Source organism: Dasypus novemcinctus, chromosome 6 (genome assembly GCF_030445035.2).
Source record: "Dasypus novemcinctus isolate mDasNov1 chromosome 6, mDasNov1.1.hap2, whole genome shotgun sequence".
Classification (NCBI taxonomy): domain Eukaryota; kingdom Metazoa; phylum Chordata; class Mammalia; order Cingulata; family Dasypodidae; genus Dasypus; species Dasypus novemcinctus.
Window position 1 is genome coordinate 47,415,107 of NC_080678.1, and position 27,680 is coordinate 47,442,786.

Here is a 27,680-nt window from a genome sequence, read left to right on the forward strand (position 1 = left end):
ATATGTTATCATAAAAGTGACTATTTTAGATTTTTTAAATTTAGAAAGGTATACTGAAGGGTTTAATCTGCTCAGAGATTTTGTTGGCTTGGGTTACATACTTTAATTCAGAAGTTCTTAAAGTGTGTTTTCTAGATCAGCAGCATTAGCATCTCCAGGGAACCCATTTGAACTACAAATGATAGGCCCCATTTCATAGCTCCTGGGCCCAGCAGTCTGTGTTTTAACAGGACCTCCAGGTGATTCTGATGCATGCTCCTCCAGTGGAATCACCACTGCTCTGATGTTGTATCTGTGGAAGTCCAAACCAAATATTGCCTCCACCTGTCCCATTAGAAGAGGAAGAGACATCTTTATAGCCCCTTATGCCAGGAATACACGTAATTTTTGTGCTTCTGCCAATATGATTTTTTCCCCCTTATTTCAAGTATAGTAATTCCAGTAAAAGTTCTAGCTTGATGTCTGTTGTGTGCTTCAAAGTAGATACTTTGTATACTTGATTTCTTTTTAGCTTTACAATAACCTTGAGCAGTGTGGAGTGGATTTGAAAACAGAGAGGATCTAGAGATTATCTCCTTTTGTGGGGTTTTTATACTAAGGGGTTAAGTAACTTACCTAGTCCCACAGCTGGTGAGTGGTAGAGATGTATTCAATTCCAAAGCCCATGCTCTTTTTTCAAAAAAGGTTTATTTTATTTATCTCTCTCCCCTTCCCCCCACCCCATCCCATTGTTTGCAGTCGTTGTCTGCTCATCTTCTCTTTAGGAGGCACTGGGAACCAAACCTGGGACTTCCATGTCAGAGGGAGGCACTCAATAGCTTGAACCACCTCTGCCCCCTGCTTTGTTGTGTCTCTCATTGTGTTTCCTCTTTGTGTCTTTTTATTGTGTCATCTTGTTGCATCAGCTTGCCATGCCAGCTCGCTGTCTTGCTAGTTTTCTCCAGGAGGCACCGGGAACTGAACCCAGTACCTCCCATGTGGTCGGTGGGAGGTCAGTTGCTGGAGCCACATCCACTTTCCACAGTCCATTCTCTATAAGATAACATGGTAACTCTTAGCTATTCTCCCTCTGCTAAAACTGATATAATAGTATTTAGTAGTTTTAAACAAGATTTAGTGGTTCTCCCTTCTTTGATAATGGGTAATTGATATTTCTTGAATCTTTTTAAATGACTATGCAAAGCGTTTCAACTCTTTGCCCTGCCTCAAACCAGATAGATTGCTGCTCCCAGGCTTATACCATATAGAAATTCTGGAGCTAACACTGCCTGTTTGCTCTGTGAATGTGGAAATAAGGGCCAAAAGGGTGAGCAGGGTGGCTCACCGCAGCAGCCCTTGATGTTCTTAGTATTCCCATTGTGTGAAAGAAAGAAGAGAGAACAAGCCATTCAGAAGTAAAGTAGAGGTAGAGATGGTTAAGCAGATTCTGGCATCCTTTTGGCAAGGAGATTTTAAAAAGGCTTGTAATTTAACTAAGCTTAGACTTCATCTGCTAAAACCACTTCTCTTCAATAGGCTGAGGACATTTAATAGATAAAATCAAAAGATGAGTTAAAAATGTAAAATAAATGAGTTTTAACTTTAAGTGATCACTTAATGCCAAATGAACTATATGCATATTACTCCTTGGTTACATGTCTGTGAGGTAATTTTAATAACCTATAAAACTAAGGTAAATATCCTTAGTTTTTAAAAATAAATAGATGTCAGCAAATGGATATTAAAAAATAATTACATGTCAGCCACTTTGCTGGGTATTGGGAGATTGGGAGTGAAGTGGATATTAGGGTAAATTTGGAACTTATACTCTGTCAAGTGAAACATCTCATATGCTAGGAAGAAAGTACAGATGAATTTGGATCTGTTTCTTTTCTAAATGATCTCCTACACTGAGACTTTAACTTCCTATGTTGGTGTCTCCCAGATCTTTGTTTGACTTAGATTTTTTTCTGAGCTTCAGATCATCATCCTACTGGATGTCCACTTGAATGCCATAAAGCCATGTAGAACTCAACAAATCTTTGAACAAATAGGATGCTAACACTCAGCTGTCCAAGCAAGAAACATGCTGCACACTTGAGTCTCTTTACCTGCACAAACAAACATGGAACAAAGTCTTGTCGCTCTCTTTAATATTTCTCACATCTGTCCCTTCACTTCCACCTGCCTGTTATTGCTCTTGTTGAGGCCCTCATTACTTCTCACGAAAGTCACTGCCACAGACTCCTAACCCTTCCAGAGTGGTGACCTTTAAAATAGTTTAATGTCTTCATCATGATCACTCTTCAGCCTACCCTAAAATTTGTTAAAGATACCCTATTGCTCTCGGGATAAATTAAAACTCCTTAACTCTGATCAGGTTCTGCCTGTCTCTTCTTCCCCCACAGCCTAAGGTACATCATTGATTCAGCTGTCTGACAGGGACGGTCTCTGAAATGGGGACTAGTGATTGGCAGCTGTAGATTATGGGATGTTCTATCTCTTGCATCAAGGCCCTGAGAAATTTTTGAAGCTTCATAGAATTATATAGGTTTGTTAACTTAAAATTAAGGACTTTACTTAAACTAAGAAAAAAAGAGCTTTGTTCCAGTAGCTAAAATATGAAGAGTACATTGAATTGATTCTTAACCCTTTGTAGTCAGGAACCACTTAAAGAATCTAATAATTCTTTCCTCAGAAAAAGGGATTATAAACAGAATTCCATGGTATATACATTCTGCCCTTTAAAAGGGTAATGGCAGTAATTCCTTAACTAAGAATGACTTATTTGGAAAAATACATTGTTTTACTTAGTTTTTAACTTTACAAAGAAGGGTTAATGATAATTACATATAGTTGATGTAACTTGTAAGATGATTTTATGTGGTAATACACAAAAAATGAAGGAATAACATAATCAGGAGATGGTAAAACTTAAGTACTACAAGCCATTTATAGTTTTTGAACAAGAATAGTAAATACTTAAGTACTTAATTAATGTACCAAGAATTCTTGATACTTTGATTCTCAATGTTGAAAAATTTTAATGTTGCATTCACTTGCTCAAATTGCAGTATTCAGAATAGCAGCAGCAGCAGCCAGCAGCCACATTACCTGGGAACTTGTTAGAAATCCAAATTATTGGGCCTCCCCCTAGATCTACCTAATCAAAATCTCTAGGAGCAAGAACAGAAACCTGTGTAGTAGCAAGTCCTCCAGAAAATTCTGAGTAACTCAGTTGTTCAGGTGTATAACTGGGCTCTGAATCCTGGATATATGACTCAAATATGACTTTATCCCTAATTTTATTTTTTCTTCTTTCTACTTGGCTATACTTTCCAAAATTTATTTAAGCAGCATGTCAGTTTAAAATAAAGTACATTTAAAACTTAATAAGCCCCAGCTACGTTTTCATTAACTGTCGTATACCCAGCTAGGATCTGAATTTATTATCAATTCTCAGTGAATAGCTAATATATGAAAAAAAGATATAAATGAAACTTTCTAATAATGTATTCTTTATAAAAAAGTTTTTGGAATAAAAATCAAATATTTAAATAGAAATTATTATATTCTCACTAGGTACAAATATAATGTTTAAGGTTGTACTAGAAGTGAGGTTCCATCTGTATTTTGGCAGAAATTATTTATGAAAGTGATTGTAGTGTTCATTTTGATGACTTTATAAAATAAAGAACTATTATAGATCTTAATGTAGATATCATCTATTAATAATGTTAAAAAGGAATCATAATAGATACATAATTCTTTTAGCTTTTGAAACTATACTTTAGGTAGAAAAAACTTTAAACAATTGAAAAACATCTTAGTAGACACTAAAAGACTAGGGGATAACAGAAGTAAGAAAATTGGATTATTCTATATACCAATTCCTGATAATAAATTATATCTAGTTTAGAAAGAGTTGGAATTGAAACCAATGATGGATTGAGAAAAAAACATATAAACAAAAATACAAAAATGTCCAGGGCTAGAAATCATGGTGGGTATAAAGGTATACTTAAGTCTAACACAAATGTTGAATGTAAATATTATGAACGAATGCAGTACAACTGTGTAGAAAAGACAAGATAATTTTCATTTAGACAAGTACTGTTCTAGATATATAGAACATATCAGGAAATGTAGTAAATAAGTTGTCAAATGACAAATCAGAGTTGAGTTTGCAGACTACACCATTTTATTGAAGACACTAAAGTTTTGCTGTAGCAAAGGATGCCATATTAATTGCAAGACCAAAAGTAACTTTAGGTTCTAGAGATGATAAACAATTTTTATAGACATGAAAAGGAAGTTAGCTTGACTCCTATTGATTGGACAAGAGTTTGTCTATCTTATAGGGGCAGGTTTAGGGCAGGTGAGCTTTATGTTGTATTGGGTCAAACATAATGAACTAGGGGCTCGGTTGGCTATCCGGGTCAATTGCCTTGGTGAGGATTTCAAATTTCAAAGGATGTCAAGCATAAACTCAAAGACAGTTTGAAGAGGAAGTAGGGCATGGGTGTTTTTTGGCTCTTATGGGTCCCCAGGGCTTTCCCTATATAATTTTATTAAAGTAAATCATATTGTTTATTAACGATAATAATATAGAACAAGGAAAAGTCAAGCTTAAAATAAGACTGTGTTCAGAGTAGCTCTCGTTAAAAAGGTGACATTTGAACAAAGACTTGAAGAGATCAAGGAGTTAGCCAATCAAGTATCTGAGGGAAGAGTGTTTCAGGTAGAGGGAATAGTGAGACCAAAGGCTCTAAGGCAGGGATGTGCCTAACATGTTGAAAAACAGCCAGAAGGCCAATGTGGCTGGAAAACAGTGAGTGGAGGAGAGTTCAGAGAGGTCATAGTGATGAGTGTGGGCCAGAGGTACAGTCCACAGTTACTGCAGGGCCATTTTAAGGATTTCAGCTTTTACTCTGAGAGAAATGAGAAGGCTCATTTTAAGACAGAGTAATGACATGATCTAATTTATGTTGAAAATAGACTGTAGAGGGGCAAGAGCAAAAAAAGGGAGACTTGTTAGTAGGCTATTGCAATAATCTAAGGAAAAGATGATGGTGAGAAGTGCTCAGGTTCTAAATTTGCAAAATAATTTAATGTATGTTAGAAAAAGGAGTCAAGGATATTGTCAAGATTTTTAGCCTGAGAAACTGAAAGGAAACATGTCATCAAATGATAAAGGAAAGACTGAGGGTGGGGCTAGTATGGGGGAAATCAGGATTTTATTTTTTGGAAATTAAATGTAAGATATGAAACATCCGAGTGAAGATGGCCATTTGGGATTTGGACAAAAATGAGTCTGGAGATCATCAGCATATAGATCAAATTTAAACAATGAGTTCACCAAGGGAATGAGTGTAGAGAAGAGGACAGTGGTCTGAATCCTGGGGCACTCTAGCATTAAAAGGTCAGGGAGAAAAGGAGGAGTCAGTGAGGTAGGAGTGACCTGAAAAGAGTGGGGTCCTAGAAGCAAAGTAAACAAATTGTGTAGAGAAGGAATCAACTGTCAATTGTATCAAGTAAGATGGGACCAGAAAAATACCATTGGACTTAGAAGTGTGGAGGTTATGGATGCTCTTATCTAGCAATTTCAGTGGAGGAGTAGGAATAAATGTAAGGTTGGAGAGAGGATGGGAAAATTTTAATTTCCTGATTTGATAATTGTACCATGTTTATGTAAGATGTTAAAAGGAGAAGCTGATGAAAGATACCCAAAAACTGTACTATTTCTGCAGCTTTTAAGTTATAAAATTATTTTAAAAACAAAATGATCAGCTTTTAAGTATAAAATTGTTTTAAAAACAAAATGATCAGGGTGAGGAGCACAGAGAACCTCTAAGATAGTTTTATGGGTATTTGGTTTTTAATCCTTTAAATTGTGCATTTTTTTTATATTCACATATAAATATATCACCTTAAAAACGGTAAAGAAAGGAACAAAGTAATAGCAAAAAATTGTAGAGAGTTTTACTGCAAAGGGAGCAAAGAAATGGAGTGTTGGCTAACAAGGGAAGTAGAAGTTTTGTTATTTTTTTCTTAAAATGGGGAAATAATGTTTGCATGTTGAATGAAATTTTCAGTAGATAGCAAAAGATTGATATAGGTAAAAGGATAGGATTTCTAGGGCAATATTCTTAGGAAGGTGATGAGAAAGGGATCTAGTTTATTGGGGGAGGTATTAGTTTTAGGTAGCTACATGAAAACTTTTAGAACCAGGGAAAAGCACAAGGTGTAGGAGAGTAGGTATGGGGGTATGAGTTCACTGTTTCTGTTTTTTTTTTTTTTCTTTCAGTAAAATAGGAAGCAAGGTGAATGAGGATGGGGGAGTTTGAGGAGAAAAGGAGAAGGTATAAAGTATTTGCGAGGAGTATAATGGGCTTTGGGCATAAAGTATGACTGCCTAGCAGGTGAAGGACCCACTTGAGGTTCATGGTCGTGAATTTAAGATGAGAGACTGATTGGTTGCACATTTTTCTCCCATAGTGTTCAGCTGTACTCTTGTAAGAACAGAGTAGATAAAAAGAGTCAGATTTAACCAGGGTTATAATTTAACTGAGCAAGTATGAGCAAAGAAGAGAGGGGTAGGGGAGTTGAAGTAGAGAAGAGCAGAGATACTAAGAGTACATGTGGGGAGCAAATGTGGCTTAAGCATTTTGAGCACCTGCTTCCCACATGGAAGGGCCCGGGTTGGTTCTGGTGCCTCCGAAAAACAAACAAACAAACAACAAGCAAACATCAGGGGAGCCGATGTGGCTCAGTTGTTGAGTGCTGGCTTCCTGCATACAAAGTCCTGGGTTTAATCTCCAGCCCCGATACCTAAATAAAAAACTGGAAAAAAAAAAGAAAAAGTACGTTTGAGGAAGTGATTATTCTGACTGATCATGGAATTTACATTGGTAAGGAAGGTAATGAGTAGCACTCAGTGAGCTTGCAGACTCTGTCCTGACCCTAGAGTCTCACTTGACTCTATAAACCTGCCTGCGGAAGTGGCTAACCTTTCCAGCCTTCCTGGACCTTCTGGTCTCCTGGCATGCTTGTTTTTTAGATTCCCCAGACCATGCATGAAACTCCAGACTCTGTCCTGGCCCTGTGCAATAAGCTCAGCTTTCCTGCCTTTTCTTTGTCCTGGCAAAACAAGAATAAAGCATTCTACTTTGTAGAAAGTAATGCTATCCTTAACTGTCCTCCATGAAATTCCAGCTTGTAGGCCTTTGAAAGACATGTGTCACTTTAATAACATAAGAGAAAAAAAAGGTGTTCCTTCTTTATATAAGTAAATAAAGGAGATAACATCTAATGGAAGCTAATTATAGTTATTCTGGTTATTTATTTTTTAATAGTTTCACATATAAGAATATCAAAAGTAGGAAACTGATGCCACTTCTATTTTCAGATGACCATAGTTATAAACTGTTATTTCAAAGGCAAAATGTGTAGAAAATAAGTGTTATCAAGAAGGGCACATAGAGATAGTGAAGTGCTGAAGGTAAGAGGAAAAACACATGTAAGTTGACAGATAAAATCTGTGCATTCAGATGATATGAACAAAGGAAGTCAGCATTTGATCACTTCTAATAAACAGTGTTATTAATGATTGATTATGCCAAGGACTTGAGAGAAGAGCTGCTATTGTTTTATAATCAACGATACCAGAATTGGTGCTCAAGAAATATGTGTAGATTACTTTGTCTTATCAGAGCTGATACATAAGAGATGTGACTGGGCCACACATCCAGCATGGAACTATTGTACCTCTTGTGAAAAAGCCCCAAGAACTTGAAAATAAGGAAGATAGTCCTTTAATAGTAAACTATGAAATAAATAATGGTTTATCAGAGCAGGTATATGCAAGGTGATTGGAAAGGGAACAAAATAGGTAGTGACCTCTAGAGCTGTACTAGAATTGGATTAAACATATAAAGTTCAGGAAAGAATGTATAGTGATCCAATATTGGAACACCCAGAAAAGGAAATAATGTGCATGAGCAGTTCCCAATCAGGTAAAACTGTGTGTCTTAAACATCGTACTTGAAAATCTGAGGGCCCAGTGGAAAGGCTATATCCTTCGAGTGGAGATGCCTGCAAAGGATTAAGACCAATACATGGTAGAAATTTCTACCATGCATTTGCAAGCACATCTCTTATTTCAGGTAGATACCATATTCTGATGCCATTAAATATACTCTAATTCTCCTTGTTATGATTTTGCACTCATCCAGCGATCTAACTTAAAGTAATAGCTCACATATATTGATTTCTTACAAGGTACCAGCCACTGGTTTACACACTATATATATATTACATCATTTAATCCTCACAAGAGTCCGGTGAGATAGGTAGCCATGTTTTATCCCTTTTACACAGTGGCAGAACTGGGATTCAGATCTAGACAGTCTGATTTCAAGATTATCTCTTATTTACTACTATGCTATCCTACCCTGATTTCTCATATAGATCTATATTATAGGGAGAGAGTACATTATCAAATAGTTTTTTTTTATTATGTCTTGTCCTGTGATAGTTGATTTCTTAATAGTGAATTAATAGAGTGACTTCAGATTATGGTTTGTCAAAGGGCCAAATCCTGGACCGGGGTATCCTAACAGAGGTACTAGCCAGTAAGGTATTTTTGGCTAGACCTGGCCTCCCTTTGGTCAGTGTTTCCCAGTTATCTTCTGGCTGCATCACAATAACCTGAGAGAGCTTTGTGAATTTGAGAGTCCTGGCCCTAATCTCCCAGAGTTTCTGATTTAATTGCTGTAGGCTGGAGCCTGAGAATCTGTACTTTGAGTAATGTTAATGTCCATCCAGATTTGAGAACCACTGCTTTCGATGGCACATTGAGCATTTTTTATTGTACAGCAACCCAGTTCAAATCTAAAAAATGTTAAAAGTAAGAAATTCACTTAGTAAATTTAAGGCATTAAGTTTAATGATGTTTATGATGAGCTAAACATAAAGATCAATTAAAGATAGGATAATTTGATACCAGGGACCAAATGTTACTGGTATTAACACAAACACACATATACAGTGTGTGGACTTTAGGCCCTGGGGCTGTGTGGCCTGGGTCTGGATGCCATCTCTGTCACACAGGTGGGCAACCAGGAGCAGCCTGCTCAGGCTCTCCAGTACTGCATTCCTCATTTGCCAAAGAGGGAGGATAACAGTCCATACTATCATCCTTACAAAACTCTTGAGTCCAGATCCTGATACTTGCTTCAGATTTTCTGATGCAGTGTATGTTATCCCTTGTTGTTTAAGCAGTTTTCCACACAGGGATGTCTTTGGTGAACACACCTTCCTTTTTCTGACTCAGGTGTTTCTTGTAGTCATAGCATCTTTCTGTAGTGACTGATGAGAATGAAAACTCTAGTTGATCTCCATATGTAGGCTAATAGTACACTGGACCTTTTTTTTTTTTTTTAACATCATTTCAATCAGTTGAGTTAATCAGTACAACACTTGAGCAGTTAGAGAGGTTGACATTAAATCTTTCAGGTATTTTTAAATTATGCTTTAGGGGTATACCTCAAATTATAAGCTAGAATCAAAAGTCAGTTTTGTAGTAATGAAACTTTTTTTTTTAAGATTTATTTTTATTTATTTCTCTCCCCTTCCCCCCACTGCCCCCGTTGTCTGTTCTCTCTGTCCATTAGCTGTGTGTTCTTCTGTGTCCACTTCTATTCTTGTCAGCGGCACCAGGACTCTGTGTCTCTTTTTGTTGCATCACCTTGCTGTGTCAGCTCTCCACGTGTGCGGCCGCCACTCCTGGGCAGGCTGAACTTTCTTTCGCGCTGGGCAGCTCTCCTTATGGGGTGCACTCCTTGCACGTGGGGCTCCCCTATGCGGGGGACACCCCTGCGTGGCAGGACATTCCTTGCGCGCATCAGCACTGCGTGGGCCAGCTCCACACGGGTCAAGGAGGCCCTGGGTTTGAACCATGGATCTTCCATGTGGTAGGCGAATGCTCTATCTGTTGAGCTAAGTCTGCTTCCCAGTAATGAAACTCTTAAGCATCTAGAGGAAAACAAATACTTGTTTTAGTTTTTTCAGTTTCACCAAAACTAATTTATATTATTAGATTGTTCTTTATTTAACAACATTTAAAAGCCATTGGCAGATATGTTTTCTAGTGATTTTTTCTTTTTGTCTTTTTTTTTTTAATGTTACATTAAAAAAATATGAGGTCCCCCTAGACCCCTCCTCCCCCTCACCCAACTCCTCCCATAACAACAACCTCCTCCGTCATCATGGGACATTCACTGCACTTGGTGAATACATCTCTGAGCACTGCTACACCACATGGTCAATGATCCACATTATAGTGTACGCTCTCCCCCAGTCCTCCTAGTGGACCATGGGAGGACATACAATGTCCAGTAACTGTCCCTGCAGTACCACCCAGGACAACTCCAAGTCCTGAAAATGCCCCCATATCATATCTCTTCTTCCCACTCCCTACCCTCAGCAGCTACCCTGGCCACTTTCTCCACATCAATGCTACATTTACTTCCATTACTAATCACAATAGTTCATGAATAGAATATCAGTAAGTCCACTCTAATCCATACTCTATTCCTCCATCCTGTGGGCCCTAGGATGGTTTTGTTCACTCCACCTCTATATCGAGAGGGTGCTTAGAGTCCACTTGGATGATGGATGCATTTCTCCTGCTTGCAATTGTAGGCACTCTTGGCTCCCTGGTGTGGTGGTTGACCTTCTTCACCTCCCTGTTAGCTGATTGGGTAAGTCCAATAAACCAGAGAGTAGGAGTTGCAAGTTGCAGGCTCAGGGCCTGGCTATCACATGAACAGTTCAGAGATTCAGGTCCCCCGAATATACACTAAACCCCAGTGCCAACCACAGGTTTGGTAAAAGTAACAGGAGAGGTTTGTAAACAAAGATCACATCTGAGTCCAACTACATCACACTCAGGAACACAAACTCCGAAGTAGGGCCAACTTATCTGGCACTGACCTTGATCTGCCATGACTGTAGAACCTGTGGGTCTCTGTAGCCCTCAGAAGAACCAATACCTGGGGTTGTATCTACTTTAGCTGTCTCTGGGACTCTGGTAAGGTGTACGTAAGGGCGACCCCTCTGATGACCTCCCAGCTCTTTTTTGGAGACTCATAGCCATAGAAACTCATTTGTCCTTTCCATTTTCCCCTTTTATTCAAGGTCAAAAAGCATTTTTAACTCCTGATATTACATGTAGGCTGAGATAAACTGCTGGTCTGAGTTGACCCTTTTATTCAAGGTCGTTTTCTAGTTACATCATCAGCTGGTACTTGGTAGTAATGCCTCAGTGCCAGGGAGGCTCATCCCTGGGAGTCATGTCACATGCTGAGTTTGGCTTTGAGACTGGCCACATTCGAGCAACATGGAGGCTCTCAGGAGGTAACTCTCAGGCACCCTGCAGCTCTAGGCCTAATTCTTATTTCAGGCACACAGGCTCACAAGCATAGTCATTAGTATCAAGGGCTCATTGTTGGACCATCCTTCTGTTTTGGTCTTTGCCATTGCACTTGGGAGATTGTTGCTGTTCCATTAGGGAATGTGATAGAGCTTCCCTGGCTAGGAGCTCAGCACTACCTCAGTTGTCGTTTTTAACTGTGACCACTATGAAAATATCCAAACATTTTTATGTACCCTGTATATACGCCCAGGAGAACTTCCTCCCAACCATGTGCCCCCTATCAATAATATCCCACAGCAGTGTTCCTCCCCTGCCATTGTTGAACCTCTCTGTGGTCCAAAACTTCTTTGAAAATGAAGCCTAATATATTGCCAGGTTCTATTAATAGTAAAATGGAATGTAGTGATGGGTTTAAAGGTTGGATATAGAATTTACTAATTTAGAAAACTCAAAGTAAAAATAAATTGGGGTGTCAAAAAATTAAAAATTGAGAAAGTTTTGTTTTTGATGTTTTACCTTCCATCACTGCAATAAATGCTGCCCTGAATGCACATTGGCAAGGCATCTTCTTCCATCTCTTCCTCAGCGTCTATGTCCTTTCCTTTTCTTTTCTTTTTTTCTAATTATTAAGCTTGTCTTCACAAAAGTTTAGATCACAGGAATTCATGTATACAATATATGGTACTCCCACATATCCAACATCAGATACTTTGTCCCTTCCCCAGCAATAATCTTTTTACATGTTCATACTATATTTACTGCAACTGATGTACAGATATTGAGACGATAGCTTTCAAACAAAGTTACACTTGGGTTTACATTATGGTTTATATTTTAGACTCTGCCATTTTCTAAATTTTTAGTTATCCTATGTTTTACATTATGATTTACATTTTAGCCTATAGAACTCTATACATTTTTGGTGTAATTTAGCATGTCCTATATCCATCCTTGCATAATCTTGTGGAACACTTCCCTTGCCCCACAGTTACACTGATTCCATATTCAAAACCTCTTTCCCCCTCCCCTCAGGGCCCACAGTGACAGTCAATCTTCATTGCTTGAAGGGCCATGTTCAGAGATTCTTACAACAATGTTGAGGGCTTGACATGCTCGACTGCCCTAACCCATTGGGAGCTACCATTTCTCTCGAGAGATACAATTCCCTCTATTTGAGAACATCAGTCCTCCCCAGGATGTGGGTATACCTTCACTCTCATTGTATGGGTCTCCATCCAATGATATAACCCACTGTGACAAAATGAGCACTCATACACTCCCTAGAAGCCTGTCCTGTGTCAGATTCTCCCCTTTAATCATCTTAAACAGGTGACCTTCCTTATTATATTTTTGAAAAAGTTTCATTATATGCTCAACCACATACCTGACAATCTCCTGTGTTCATATGTTCACCCACCCTCCCCCCAACAGAGATTTTTAAAACAAGTACGCTACTTTTGAGGGTTTTTGGGCAAAATATTCAGTTTAATTGAAAGGAAATCTAATTCTACAAATAGACATATTTAAGGCTCCCCCAATTAAGGGGAAAAGCATTTTCCCTGTATGTTGTAGACCTATAGAGATAAAATTAGAAGGCACTTTATTACATAAGCAGTATAGTTAAGAGTATAAGTTAAGAACATGGACTCTGAATTCAAATCCTGGCTTTTCACATTTATTGGCTCCATAATTGTAGGCAAACTGCTTAGGTTCTCTCCTCAATTCATTTTTCTGTAAGAGCCTAGTAATAGTATCTACTTAATAGGGTTGAAGTGAGGATTAAATTATCAAGTTAAGATGTGTTAAAATACATTGAAGCTCTGGGGAAGGACTGTTAAGGGATGTGGAGTGGGTTTTTTTTGGAGTAATGAAATTGACCTAAAATTTTTTTGTGATGATGAATGCACAACATTGTGATTATACTAAAAACCATTGGTTATACACTTTGTGTAGATCATATGGTATATGAATATATATCAGTAAAACTGCTTAATGTGCAAGGATAGCTATAGTTATGTACAGCAGGGTAAGCATAGATTGAGGAATAAAGAATTTATTATTATTATTGAAATAATGAGAATGCTGTAATGATGATTGAGGTGATGAATGCACAACTACGTGATTATACCAAATACAAAGTGATTATACCAAATACAAAGTGTACAAATGGGTTGTACACTTTGGATGGTGCATGGTAAATAAGCTCTTTAAGTGTTGATGACGATACTGATGACAAGCACTACCAAGTCATCTGAACAAAAAGGAAAAGAAAACTAGAGCAGAAATATTATATTGTCCAACATCTTAAACTTTCTTTTTCTAAAACTATCTGAAAAATTTTTAAATTTAAAAACAGGTTTTGGCTTAGCCTCTGGAAAGTTTTTTTAAATTCTTTTAATGTAATACCTAATTTATGTAATGAGGTTAATCCTATGCCCTATGGAATGTCTTATCTTTTGCTTCTTTATCATGACTCCTTGGTAGACAAACTTTTTTTTTTAAGAGTGTTACCTGGTAACTTTTTTTTTAATTGTATTTTTTTGAAGATACATAGATCACAAAAAATGTTATATTAAAAAAATATAAGAGGTTCCCATATATCCCCACAACCCCTCACCCCACTCCTCCCACATCAGCAATGATCTTTTATCATTGTCACACATTCATTGCCTTTGGTGAATACATTTTGGAACACTGCTACACTTTGTAGTTTACACTCTCCCCCAATACATTCAGTGGGTGATGGCAGGATTTATAATGGATAGACAGACTTTTAACAGATGAAAATGTTAAAGATGTTTTAAATCTGGCTGAAAAGGTTTTATGGGAATGATACTTCTAGATAACATTTTCCTTTGTAAAGTTTTTTTAAAAATCTGTAAGATTTGAAATAGGTTTTGATTTCATGTGTCTGTGCTGCCATCCACCAGGAGGAGGCAGGTTACCTGTATATTGGAACCTCTCTTTCATCTGCAAAATTAGAATGATACATTCTCTCAAAAGTTGGTATGAAAAATAATTTCATCTGATGGGTTCTAGTTCCATTTAGAACAGCACAGTTCAAGGGAAATGCAAGCCATGGGAAGCAGATGTGGCTCAAGTGATTGGGCTGCCATCTACCATATAGGAGGTCCTATATATGAAAGTGAGCAGGCCCATGGCACAGTGAGCTGGCCCGCTTGGCAAACTGGCACAAGAAGATGATGCAACAAAGGAGACACAGAGGAGGGACAATGGGAGATGCAGGGAACCAGGGAGTTGAGGTGGCTCAAGTGATTCCTACATTGAAGGTCCCAGGATCAGGTCCTGGTGTCTCCTAAAAGAGAAGATGAGAAGATGAGAAGACAAGCAGACACAGAGAGTGCATGGCAAATAGACACAGCAGACAGCGCGAAACATAGCGGGTTGGAGGGAGGAATAAATGAATAAATAAACCTTTTAAAAAAATGAAAGCCACAAATGCAATTTAAAATTTTCTAGTAGCAACATTAAAAAAACAACAGGTGAAATTAATTTTAATATTTATTTAAATTTTAAATTAAAATTTAATTTAATTAAATTAATTTATTAATTAATTATAATTATTATAATATATTATATAATATATATAATATATAATATATTATATAATATAATATATAATTAATTATAATAAATTAATTAAATTAATTTAATTTAATTTAAATTTAAATTTTATTTAACCCAAAGTATATGAAATATTGTCATTTCAACATAAATATAAATGTATTAATGAGAATAGTTTACATTCTTTTTTTGTATACAAAGTCTTTGCCATCTGGTGTGTATTTGGACTAATCACATTTCATGTGCTCAGTAACCACATAGGGCTAGTGACTTTTGTATTGGATAGTGCAAATCTAGAACATAGCTTAATATTCACCAGTAGTGTCCTTGGGCCTTAAGAGATATAGCCTTATTCTTGAAATTGTGTGTACCTCTGGAGGGATGAGCCTTTTATCTCTTTCTTTAGCAACATAGATCATTGTCTCTGCTCCTGGGAGGATAGGGTCCTGGGTGCTTAGCACTAACTCTTGGCTGACCTGGGTGAGGGCTTTCTCTGGGCCTTTTTATTTTTTTCTTCTTTTTTCTTTTTTTAACTTTATTTTGTACACTTAACAATTGAAAATATAAACAATTTAAAAACCAAAAAAGAAAACATAATTGAATAAAAATATACGTTTCTCATTTAAATGTACTGGATACATGTAAATTTTTTTTTAATCATAAAAATATGTTTCACAATATATTTGGTTCATAGTAATACAATCACACAGTATTTGTTTTTTTATGTCTGGCTTGCTTTGCTCAGTATAATGTCCTCCAGGTTCATCCATGTTGTCATATACTTTACAACTACATTTCTTCTTACAGCTGCATAATAATCCTTCATGTGAATAGCCCACAGTTCGTTTATCCATTCATATGTTGATGTACACCTGGATTGTTTCCAACTTTTGGCAATCGTGAATAATGTTGCTGTGAACATCAGTGTGCACATGTCTGTTCATGTCACTGCTCTCGGTTCTTGTGGGTATATACCCAGTAGTGGTATTGGAGAGTCATATAGCAAATCTATATTCGATTTCTTTAAGTGCCAAACAGTCCTCCACAGTGGCTGTACCATTCTGCAGTCCCACCAATAGTGAATAAGATTTTAATTATTCCTGTCAATTTCTCCATCATTCTTCCACTTTACCGCTCATGCCTTTATACCATCTTGATACCATTGCCTCTGCATTGTGCTCCTCAGAATTATGGTACCTGTGGGCACAAACTGATCAAAAGTTAGACTTTTGGTACCTGTGGGCACAAACTCATCAAAAGTTAGGGCAAAAGTTAGGAGTTTTGTTGTAACCTCGGGACCATCCTCAATAAAAAGTAATCCAGGGGGAGCGAAAGTGGCTCAAGCAACTGGGCGCCCGCCTCCCATATGGGAGGTCCGGGTTTGGTTCCCAGTGCCTCCTGAGGAAGACGAGCAGATAGACGAGGGCCCCAGTGGGGGTGGAATGGTGGGGAGGAGGAGTAAAAAATTAAAAAAGAAAAGTAATCCAAGTATGTTGAAATAACATTTTATTAAGAACATCTTAGGTTACATTCAAATACACTTATAGCAAAAGAAGTGAATGCAGACTTAACAGCTTTTGCCTTTCTCTGTCCTAACTTCTTTAAATGGGAAAACCTATTTTTTATAATTGTACCAGTTTTTAAATAACTAGTATGAATGAATTATTTGTGTATATATTTAAGAAAAATAATAAGCAATATAGTATATATGTTTTATATTGTGGCAGTAGACTTTTATTCCAATTGAGTTTTATTATAATGTTGCCCTTTTAAGATTTTATAAAGTTTGATTTAAGAATAGTATTTTACCCATAGCAGGTAATTTTTAAGGACTATTTATAGTTACATTTAGTGTAATTTTAAATAATAGTTTAAATGACACATTTTAACCCAACACTTTTCTTCTTAGTTTGTAAGACTTGTATTGTCCAGCACTTTGAAGATAGCAATGATTGTCCTAGGTGTGGCAACCAAGTTCATGAGACAAATCCATTAGAAATGTTGAGGTAAGTAAATGCATTTTATAGTTCATCTAATTTAAATTATGTAAGTCCTTAATAATTTTTATTATACATAATTTTTGGTGTTTTGACTCAGTTAATGATTTTCATTTTAAAGCATTTTATTCATTTTAAAGTATTTTATTAAAATTAGTTGAACAATAAGGCTGGGCATCTTAAATATCTAAGAAGATATTGCCAAATTAAAAATCATCATTTTCTCAAAGAGTTATTTTCAATATTTTAGTACTTTATATTTTGATGAGCTACATGTAGTGGAAAGAGGGCAAAACAAATAATAAGGAAGACTAATTTTGGTACCACTGATTTTTTTTTTAATTTATCATATTCACAAAAGAGTGTACAAACGTTTATATAAAGATTTTTTTAAAAGACTGTCCATTTACTTACCTCTTAGTTTAAGAAGTGTAATCATCTATTTTTAAAGCTGGAAGTGGTCTATGAGATCCTAATCCAAACTCTTCCTTCCATGTTAGGGAAATGAAATTTATAGAAGTGATATGACTTACTTAAGGTCTCACGGCACACCTCAAATGTCACTTCCAAGCTACAGGCTGGGGTCCTTACCTCTAGAACTGTTTTCTTTCCATCATTTCTGTCATAGCTCTCCTGCTGACCCTTGTCAGCACATACCCAGACTTGTCAAGTGTATACCCAGAAGTGGAAATAGATACTCTGAGATCTTTTAAAACTCTCAAATCTGTGTAATGTTTATCATCATTCTATAACCCTGGATTTACAAGTCTTATACTTCAGACTTTTATCTATTTTAGTGTCTGTAGTTAGAGTAAATGGGCTACAGATAAACGTCTACAGTGGTTCTCAAATGTGGTCCTCAGTCATTGGTATCTTGTTAGAAGTGATAGTTCTCAGACCTCACCCAGGACCTACTGAATGAGAGACTCGAGGTGGAGCCCAGGATATTTTAGGAAGCCTTCCAGGTAATTGTAAGTCATGCTAAAGTTTGAGAACCACTGGTCCACTATCGTCTGTAGTCCTGAGCAAGGCCTTCTGCTAGTTGGACTTAAATAAGTGCTTCTCAACCAAGGATAATCCCCTCCCACCCCACAGCTCAGGGACATTTGTCAGTGCATGGAGACATTTTGATTGTCAAAATTGGGTAACTGCTACTGGTATTTAATGGGTAAAGGCAGGGATGCTGCTAAACATCCTACAATGCACATAACGGCCCCACACAACAAAGAATTATCCAGCCTGAAAAGTCAGTAGTGGTGAGGTTGAGAAACCCTGATTTAAAAACTTCAGAGGAGAGCGAAGCAAACTTCTCAAATTTATTTTTCCTAATTTGTTTTTTTACAAAAACCTGTAACAGTTAATAATTATTACCTATTCCATTTTAAAGTGTTACATTGTAAGACGATTTATCTTAACTTTAAGGTTTGACCATTTCCATTACTAGAGAAATCCAGTTACTAATCATATGGCTAACATACAATATCATAAAGTTAAAAAAATTTTTATTTGGAAATAATTTCAAGCTTACAAAAAGTTGCAAAAATGAAAATAGTACAAGGAACACTTGTATTCTCTATTCCCTGATTTGCCTTCTGTTAACACTTATCCCATTTACTTTATCATGTGCACATGCTCTTTGTCTTTTTTTTTTTTTTTAACTATTTGAAGATAAGTTACATACATCTGGCTTTTAACCCCTACATATTTCAATGTGTATATTCTTAAGAAGGGGGATATTATCTCACATAATCCACAGTACAGTTACATTGATATAATACTTTAATCTACAATCCATACTCAGTTTTTTCAGTTTATCTAATGATATCCTTTCTATAGCATGTTTTCCCTCTTGAAATCCTATGAAAATGACTACCAAGGAATTTTTTTAAGGCTGCCAGAATGTTATCAGATTTCATTAGCAAGAAATAAGGGAGAGTTAAGCCTTCTTCAGTAGGTCAGTGCTGTACAAGTTTCAAGTAATTTACCTCCTATGTACTCTTACTCAGGAAGCATTGAAAGATATGCTAAATATAAACCAAGGAAAACGAAGGAAATCTAACATAGGAGAGAGGTGACGGAGGTCTAAGTATGACAGTTGTACAGCAGGCCTAGAAAACTAGCCATTTATATCTATGCTGTCCAGTATGGAAGCCATTAGCCATGTGTGGCTGTTAAGCACTTGAGAGGCTGCTAGTGCAACTGAGGAATGGAAAATTAAATTTGAAACCTGAAGAAACATTGCATATATTTTCCCATTAAACACAGTTTTATTGTTAAATAAATAAAATTATTAAATGTATTATTAAACGCTTTCATTTGTAAACAGGAAAACTATTAAAACTAATTTTCCATGATATATGTAAAACACTTATTAATGAAGCTACCAAAGTTTTTAAAATTAAATATTTGATTTACATTATATTTCTCTTGGACATCACTGATAAAGATGGTAGAAGGAGAATGGAACTATAAGAGGGGAGTCATTCATTCAACAAATATTAACTGAATGCCTGTTATGAATAGGCATACACCATTCTAGGTGCTAGAGATCTTAGGGGTTTTTAAAGATTTTTGGTCTTATAGAGTTAATATTTTTGTAGGGAAGGACAAACAATAAACCATATAAATAAATAAATATGTTAGAAAGTGAAAACTCAAAAGGAAAAATAAAGGGAAATGTACTGCAGTGTGTGGGGGAATGAAGGAGTGTAGAGAGAGGGTCAGATTGCAATTTTAAATAAGTTGGTGAGACCAGGCCTCATTGAGAAGGTAGTATTTGAGCAATGACGTCATGGCTGTGAGGGAGTTAGCCATATATAAATCTGGGGGAAGCATACATGTTCCAGGTAAAGGGAACAGCCATACAAAGGACCTAAGTCACGAGTGTGCCTGCACTATGTTCAAGGAACTGCAGGGAAACCATTGTGTCTCAAGAACAGTGCATGGAGAGAGTAGTAGACATTTGCAGTCAGAGAGATAATGGAAGTTCAGATTACGAAGGGCCCGGAAAACCACTATGAAAGTGTTGTCTTTTACTTCAAGTGAGATGGGGGCTATTGCAGGGTCTTAGTGAGAGGCTTAATATGATCCAACATAGTTTTTTTTTTTGGTGGGTTTTTTTTTTTTTTTTTGAAGTTTATTGGGAAACTCTCCCAATGGAGAGGGTCTGAAGAATAGACTTCAGCTCTCCCGCCAGGATAGCGGGGGTCTGAAGAGAGACTTCAGCCCCGATCCCACATAGTTTTAAAAGGATTATTTTGGTGACTGTGTTGAGAATATACTGTATAAAGCATATGGGAGGTCCGTGGTTCAAACCCCGGGCCTCCTCGACCCGTGTGGAGCTGGCCATGCGCAGTGCTGATGCGCGCAAGGAGTGCCGTGCCACGCAAGGGTGTCCCCCGCGTGGGGGAGCCCCACGCGCAAGGAGTGCGCCCGTGAGGAAAGCCGCCCAGCGTGAAAAGAAAGTGCAGCCTGCCCAGGAATGGCGCCGCCCACACTTCCCGTGCCGCTGACGACAACAGAAGCGGACAAAGAAACAAGACGCAACAAATAGACACCAAGAACAGACAACCAGGGGAGGGGGGGAAATTAAATAAATAAATAAATCTTTAAAAAAAAAAAAAGCAGGGTAAGGAAAGAAGCAGAGAAAATATTTAGAAGACAGTTGCAGTGTTTAAGGTAAGAGAAGGTAGCAGTAGTAGAGGGTGAAAAATGATCGTACTTTGAATATATTTTGAAAGTAGACCCAACAAAATTTACTGATGGATTGAATGTAGGGTGTGAGATGAAGAATCAAGCATGACTTTTAGGTTTTTGACCTGAGCACCTGGCAGAATGGAGTTGTCATTAACTGAGATAGGGAAGGTTAAGGGTAAAGCAGTGTGCAGGAAGGAAAAGTTTAGGAGTTCAGTTTTGGGCATACTGAATTTGAAATGTCTGTTAGTCATTTCAGGGAAGAAGAAATTTGGCAATTCTGGGACTCAGGGGAAGACATCCGGGTTGGAAATAAACATTTGGTATTCTTCAACATATAGAAGGTATTTAAATCTGTGAGACAAGATGAGATCACTGATGGAGTGAGTACAGAATGAAAAAAGAAGACCGGGGATTGAGCCCTGAAGCATTCCAAAATTAAGATATCAGGGAGAAGATGAGAAACCAGCAAAAGAAACAGAGAAGATAGGAGAAAAATCCAAGAGAGTGTAGTACCTTCGAGGCCAGGAAGAAAGTGTATCAAAGAAGGATTGATTAACTGTGTCAAGTGTTGGTCGGTCAAGTAAAGCAAAGACTAAGGCTTAATGGTTGGAGGTATCGATTGGAGGTCATCAACATTGACAAGAGCATTTTCAGTAGTGCTGGGAGGCAAAAACTTAACTAACTGGATTGTTTCAAGAGAGAAAAGGAGGACGAGAAATTAGAAACAGTGAGTGCAGACAACTCTTTCTAGGAGTTTTGCTACAAATGGGAGCAAAGTAATGGGGCAGTAGTAATGCAGTCAAGAAGGTTCTTTGTTTTGTTTTGATATGGGAGAAAGAAGGTTTGAAGGGAATGACCCAGTAGAGAGCAAAATGTTAATAATGTAGGAGAGGGATAAGTGGGGAAATTGCTTTAGCAATATTCTTGAGTAGAAAGAGAATAGAACCTGATGGTGCATGAGAGAAGAGATTGGCTTTATGTAGCAGCACTGACAGATCATCCGTAGCAACAGGTAGGAAGCAAGAGTATACATGTGTTCAGGTGCTGATAGGAAGGTAGTTATATTGGTTGGTTGGAGTCTGTGGAAGTTTGTTTTTTATTGCTTGTATGTTTTTCACTGAAGGAGAAAATATTGATTAGCCGAGTGTCAGGATGGAGGAAGGGAATTTTGGGATTTGAGGAGGGAAAAACAAAGTATTGCCCAGGGAAGTGAGAAAATAAATGCACTAGAGAAGTGTAGTATGATTCCTGGCAGTCTTAAAGGTACATTTGAGTTGTGGTTATGAATTTGAAGGATTGTGGTTGGGTGTTTTTCTCCAGACTTGGGTGCCTGAGCAGAGTTGATAAGAGTTAGGTTAAATAGAGTTCTGGTTTTATCAAATCATTTTGAGCAAATGAGAGAGAGGCAGAGGAATCAAGGGTACATATATGCAGATTAGTTCAATCTTAAAATGGATGAGGAAGAGAGATGACATCAGAAGTGGTGAGGGATGTTTCAGGGAGAACAGAAATGAAACTAGTAGATTCCTCATCTTTTTTACATAGAAGAGATTCTTTTGGACAGTTTGGGAATTGGTGCTTGGAAAATTGAGGAAAGGAAAGCAGTTACTTTCTCCAGGGAAAGAAAAAAATTGAATGAGGGAATATATATAATCAATGTGAATATATATGTAACCATAACCCTGTAAACAGTGACTCTTGGGCAAAATTTTGGTGATTTAACTATATTGGGAAGATGGGGTTAGGGAAAATGTGTGTGTTGGAAGGGAAGGGGATCATGATATAGAAGGAAGTCAGAAAAACCTAGACATAGCAGAGAAAGCATGGCTTTGTTTTTTCTGGAATTATGAAAGTAAATACTAGCCTTCATGTTACTCAAATGTGCCACTCTCAAAGCCAAACTCAGCATGTAGATGCAGTGCATTCCCCCCAGCGTGGGACATGACACCCAGGGATGAGCCTCCCTGGCACCGAGGGATCACTACCACATACCAGCTGAAGATGCAACTAGAAAATGACCTTGAATTAAAGGTTCAATGCGGAACAGCAGAATATCCCTGTCTACATATAATGACATGACTTCAAAATGCTGTTTGACCTAATGTAAGGGGGAAATGGAAAGGAGAAATGAGTTTATAAGGCTACAAGTCTCTAAAAAAAGATTCTGGAGGTTGTCAGAAGGAATGCCCTTATGCACAACTGAGCAGAGTCTAAGAGACAGATAAAGTAGATACAACCCCAGGTATTGGTTCTTTTGAGGGATAAAGAGACCCACAGGTTCTATGGTCATGGAAGATGGGGTTCACTGCCATGTCAGATGGCCTTTCTTTGGAGCTGGTGTTTCTGCGTGATGGAACTGGACTCAGAGGAGATCTCTTTTCACAAGACTTGCCTGCTACTTTACTGGAATTGTAGTTGGTGCTGGGGTTTAAGATATATTTAAGGGATTTGAATCTCTGGACTGACAATATGATACCCAGGCCGAGAGCCTCAACAGACTTCAGCTCCTACACTCTGATTTATTGGACTTACCCCACTCAGCTAACATGGAATTGAAGAAGGTCAACCACCACACCATGGAGCCTAGAGTGTCTACAACTGAAAGCAGGAGGAGTGCATCCAGTATCCATGTGGAATCTAAGCCCCCACTTGACATAGATGTGCAATGGACACAACCAATCCAATGTCCACAGAGAAAATGTGGCATGGGTGTGGGAAGGGTGGCCATGGTGGCTGCTGGGTGCGGGGAATGGGAGGAAGAGATGAGATGGGGAGGCGTTTTCGGGACGTGGAGTTGTCCTGGGTGGTGCTTCACAGTCAATTATGGGACATCATAGATCCCCCCAAGGCCCACTGGATGGAATGTGGGAGAGTGTGGGCTGTGATGTGGACCATTGACTATGGGGTGCAGTGATGCTCAGAGATGTACTTACCAGGTGCACTGGATATGTCATGATGATGGGAGAGAGTGTTGCTGTGGGGGGAGTGGGGGTTGGGGGCAGTGGGGTTGAATGGGACCTCATATTTTTTGAATGTAATATTTTTAAAAAATAAAATAAATTTTAAAAAAGAATACAAAAAATAAAGATACTACAAAAAAAAGAAAGTATATACTAGAAGAAACAGCTTGGATTTGACAGTGTTTGCATCAAGATTGTAGAAATCAGGAATAGGGAGAGTGTGACTTGAAATTGTTATATTTTTAATATAAGTTTTATGAGGCAGTTTGATTTTTAAGTTATGTATGTGTATTACTTTGATAAAAATAAAAATATTAAATTAAGTAAAAGAAGTACTGCTATTAAATACTTCTGGAAAGCTTTGTGAAATACAGTATTTGACTTGACTTAAAGAATAAAGTTAATATCGGTTTGGCTGAAGAGTAGGAAAAGAGTATTTGAGCCAGGGTGAAGAGCATGAGGAAGAAAAACAGACTGGAAAAGACATTTTTCATTCTTAGGGATAACTGAGTAAGACAATAGGCTAGAGAAGATTAAAAGTGTAAGAGAATAATACCAGTTACTCTTGTAGGTTGGACTCAAGTTATATATACTTGAAGCCGGTGGTTAGAGAGAAATTACATCTTGAGTAGGGAAATAAGGTTCAAATTAGTATTTTAGGAAGATTTATTATGAGCATGTCAAGTTAATGAAAAATAGCTCTATGCCGTCCTCTTAACTAGGGTGGAGATTGAGGAAATGGAAGGATGGTGGTGGTGAGAGAATAAGTGGGAGAAACATAAAAAAGGAGCTATCAGTCAAGTTTGGTGAGAAAATGTGTAACTCAAGGGAAAGAGAGAAGTCAGAATAATTCTTGCATTTTGAACCTAATTGGAAGGTGTATGGTACCATGCAAAATTTTCATTAAAAAAATGTGACAATGAGAGGGGTATTCAGTATTGTTAGATGAGTATGGATGAGACAAACTTAGATAAACAAAAGAGGATGCTTAAGATATTCTGCATGTTTTGGAAATATGGAACCTGGAAAAATCTCTCAGCAGTGAGATGTAGTATAGATACAGACAGTTATCTGCGTATATGTTAGTTTTGAAGTCACAAAAGTAGATGAGTTCCTCAAGGAAGATTGCATGTAGAGAAAAGGTCAAGGAGTGTAAATTCTCAGATTTAGGGGTGGTTGGAAAAAGAAAATATTTGTCGGGACAAAAAGCAGACAGAAAAAGAAGAAAATCAGTAAAGGAAAGTTTCAAGGAAGCAATGTTGGGCAACACTGTCCAACTGCTGCAGAGAAATATAGGAGAAAAATATATTTTTTAAAATTCTAACATAGTTAATTTTTAAAACCCTTATTCAGCATGGACGTTCAGATGGTCTTGAGAGTTCAGTAGAGTAAAAGAAACAAAACAGAGTGTTTGTCACAGAAATAATGTGGAAGATGCTTATAGAATTTTTCCAGTTAGAAGAAAAGATTAAGAAGCACAGTAATAACTTGAGAAGACAATTGATTATGTAAAGGTGTTTCTTTGTTTTGTTTTATTTTAAATTTGCAAAAACTTCATGTTTGTAGTCAGATAATAGTACTGCTGCTGAGCAGGATGAGTGAGATGAAGAGAGAAAAGGGTGCTATGGGAGGAAGAGAATGGATGTGAAGAAATTAAAGGATTAGCTATGAAAAAGAAAAGTTTTAATAAAGCAGGGTAGGAAAACAAGAAACATGTTGATATATTTTCACATTTTTTAAAATCTAGGAAGATATAAGGACTCAAGATTTGTCTGTTTCTCAAGTTGAGGAAAAGAGGAGCTAGAGTTGTGATAGAGATTTTGAGAGTGGGTAATCAGTTAGCTATTTTGCTACAGACCACCTTTAGACTTTATGCTTAAAACAGTGAGCATTTATTTTTTCTCCCAGTTCTCTGGGTTAGCGAGGTGGTTCTTCTGTTCCTGGCTGAGTTTACTCATGTGACTACAGTTAGCTGTGAGTTAGGTAGGCTACTCTCCTGATCTTGGTAGGGCTTTGTCACACAGATTGGGGGGTGGACTGTCTGTGGATTGTTCTAGGATGCCTCTCTGGAGCAATTGGTTCTCCTCTACATGGTACCTCATCCTCAAGGCTTATTCTTATGGTAGCAGGATTGAGAGAGGGCAGAAGCTTGTGATGTCTCTTGAGGCTTTGGCTCAGAACTAAGCATACTGTCGCTTCTTCCACATTCTTTTGGCTTAAGCAGGTTTAAAGGCCAGCACATATTCTCAAGATTGGGAAATAGACTCAAAAACTACTAATGGGCAGAATTTTAAAGTCTTGATGCAAAGGATGTGGATATAGGGAGATCAATTTTGTAATTAATCTACCACTCAAATGAAGGCTAGAAATAGGTGTGCTTCATGTGCAGAAAAGTTTGGTGTAGCATCTGTGCTAAAAGTGTGTATGTTCTTTTTGAATACTTACAAGATATCAAACTAATTGTTAGCATATACTTTTTTTTCTTTGAAAGGTTGGATAATACATTAGAGGAAATTATATTTAAGCTTGTCCCTGGATTACGAGAACGTAAGTTATTCGTTAGCTTCTTGCAAATTTTAGTGTTTTATGAAATCAGCATTTCTTTTTAAGACTTCATAATTGTTTTTATGATCTTAATGCTTTGTTCTCTCAAATTAGAAGAACTTGAGCGTGAATCTGAATTTTGGAAGAAAAATAAGCCTCAAGAAAATGGACAAGGTAACTTATTCTTATATATCTATCTGACATCAGAATAATCTGGACACATCTCTTGAATTGGTCAACTTTCTGTAGCTGAATTAATGCTGAAGTGAACTAATATATCTCATCAAGCTCAAATTTCTCCACAAATTCATGTACCCCTTTATATTATAAACCTTTTACTCTTCGTAAGATTTTATATACATGTATGTAGATTTTATATACATGTATGAAGTCACTCCAGTTGAGAGTAATTAGAGGAAATTGGACTTTGGCCATAGAAAAGGGAGATGAAACAGAAAACTGACTAGGTGATTATAGCAGTGTTCCAAGAGAGCTAAAGGAAGCTGGAGTAAAAAATTCCCGTAACTTGCAACTAAATACCAAGGGGATTTTTGTTTCATTTTATTTTATTCTGTGTGTTTGCTTTAATAGGAATTGAGAGGTTGCTGACAGCCAGATCAGGGAATTTTGCTCTGCTCTGTAAAATGAAGGTTTCATACGGCTCAGATGATACAAACTTAAATACTCTGGAGATTTGAAAAATATTTCTGGGTGTTTATGGGAATTTTCCCTATCATTTATGCTAAATGTCCAAATTTCTCTTCTTGGTCCCAGAAGAGCAGTAATTTTTAACAATAATTACAGCAAAGTAGCAAACATTTACTGGGCATAGAAATGGCTTTTAGTAGGTATATTTCCACACAATGGTAAAAAGCATAACATATTTGAAATTATAAGGAAGTGTTTTTCTCAGTTATTTTAATATGAGATTTAATTCAAGATGGCATTAAATACCATTGAAATCTTTTGCAAAGGAATGTATGTGCATTTTTATAGGTTCACTTGTGAGCTCAGTCTCCCAACTCTGGTTTTCCTGTAGGATCATAGCTGATTTTATCAATGTCATTAATATTGATGGGAAAAGGCTATCTTTCTTCATCTGTAAAATGGGGCTCATGTTTTATTATTAGTTCAACCTACCTGTGCAGGGCTGTTTCCTACAGCAGGGGAGGTTTGGGAGTAGTTTTGAGTGACTGGAATAAGGTAGCAAGGGCCTGCTTTTGATCTAACAATAAGATGGGCAAAGAAGCTAAGCCTGAAAAAAAAAATCTTAACTAAAGGCTTGTTTTATCCACATGTACATTACAATTTAGACAGTAGTGCTGTAGTACAAATAGAGGTAACGTAAAATAAATGTTCCAGTTTTTGGCTATGTATTCAAGAAGACAGATCCCAGCAGATCATCATTAGAAGCTTTATAGTTTAGTCCATGTGTGAATCTATATATTTTGTGGACCAACTTGTGAAGGACTAGAGCCGACT

General features: G+C 37.2%; 1 protein-coding gene across 31 annotated transcripts in view; it reads left to right on the plus strand.

The window, feature by feature from the left end:
* Positions 1–27,680, plus strand: part of PCGF5 (polycomb group ring finger 5) — a 140,389-nt gene that overhangs the window by 63,615 nt on the left and 49,094 nt on the right. For all 31 annotated transcript variants that reach the window (XM_058298746.1, XM_058298747.1, XM_058298749.2 and 28 more), the window contains 3 exons: positions 16,911–17,007; positions 26,146–26,201; positions 26,313–26,372. In XM_058298746.1, the coding sequence (XP_058154729.1) occupies positions 16,911–17,007; positions 26,146–26,201; positions 26,313–26,372 (213 nt within the window). The remainder of the gene's footprint in view (positions 1–16,910; positions 17,008–26,145; positions 26,202–26,312; positions 26,373–27,680) is intronic.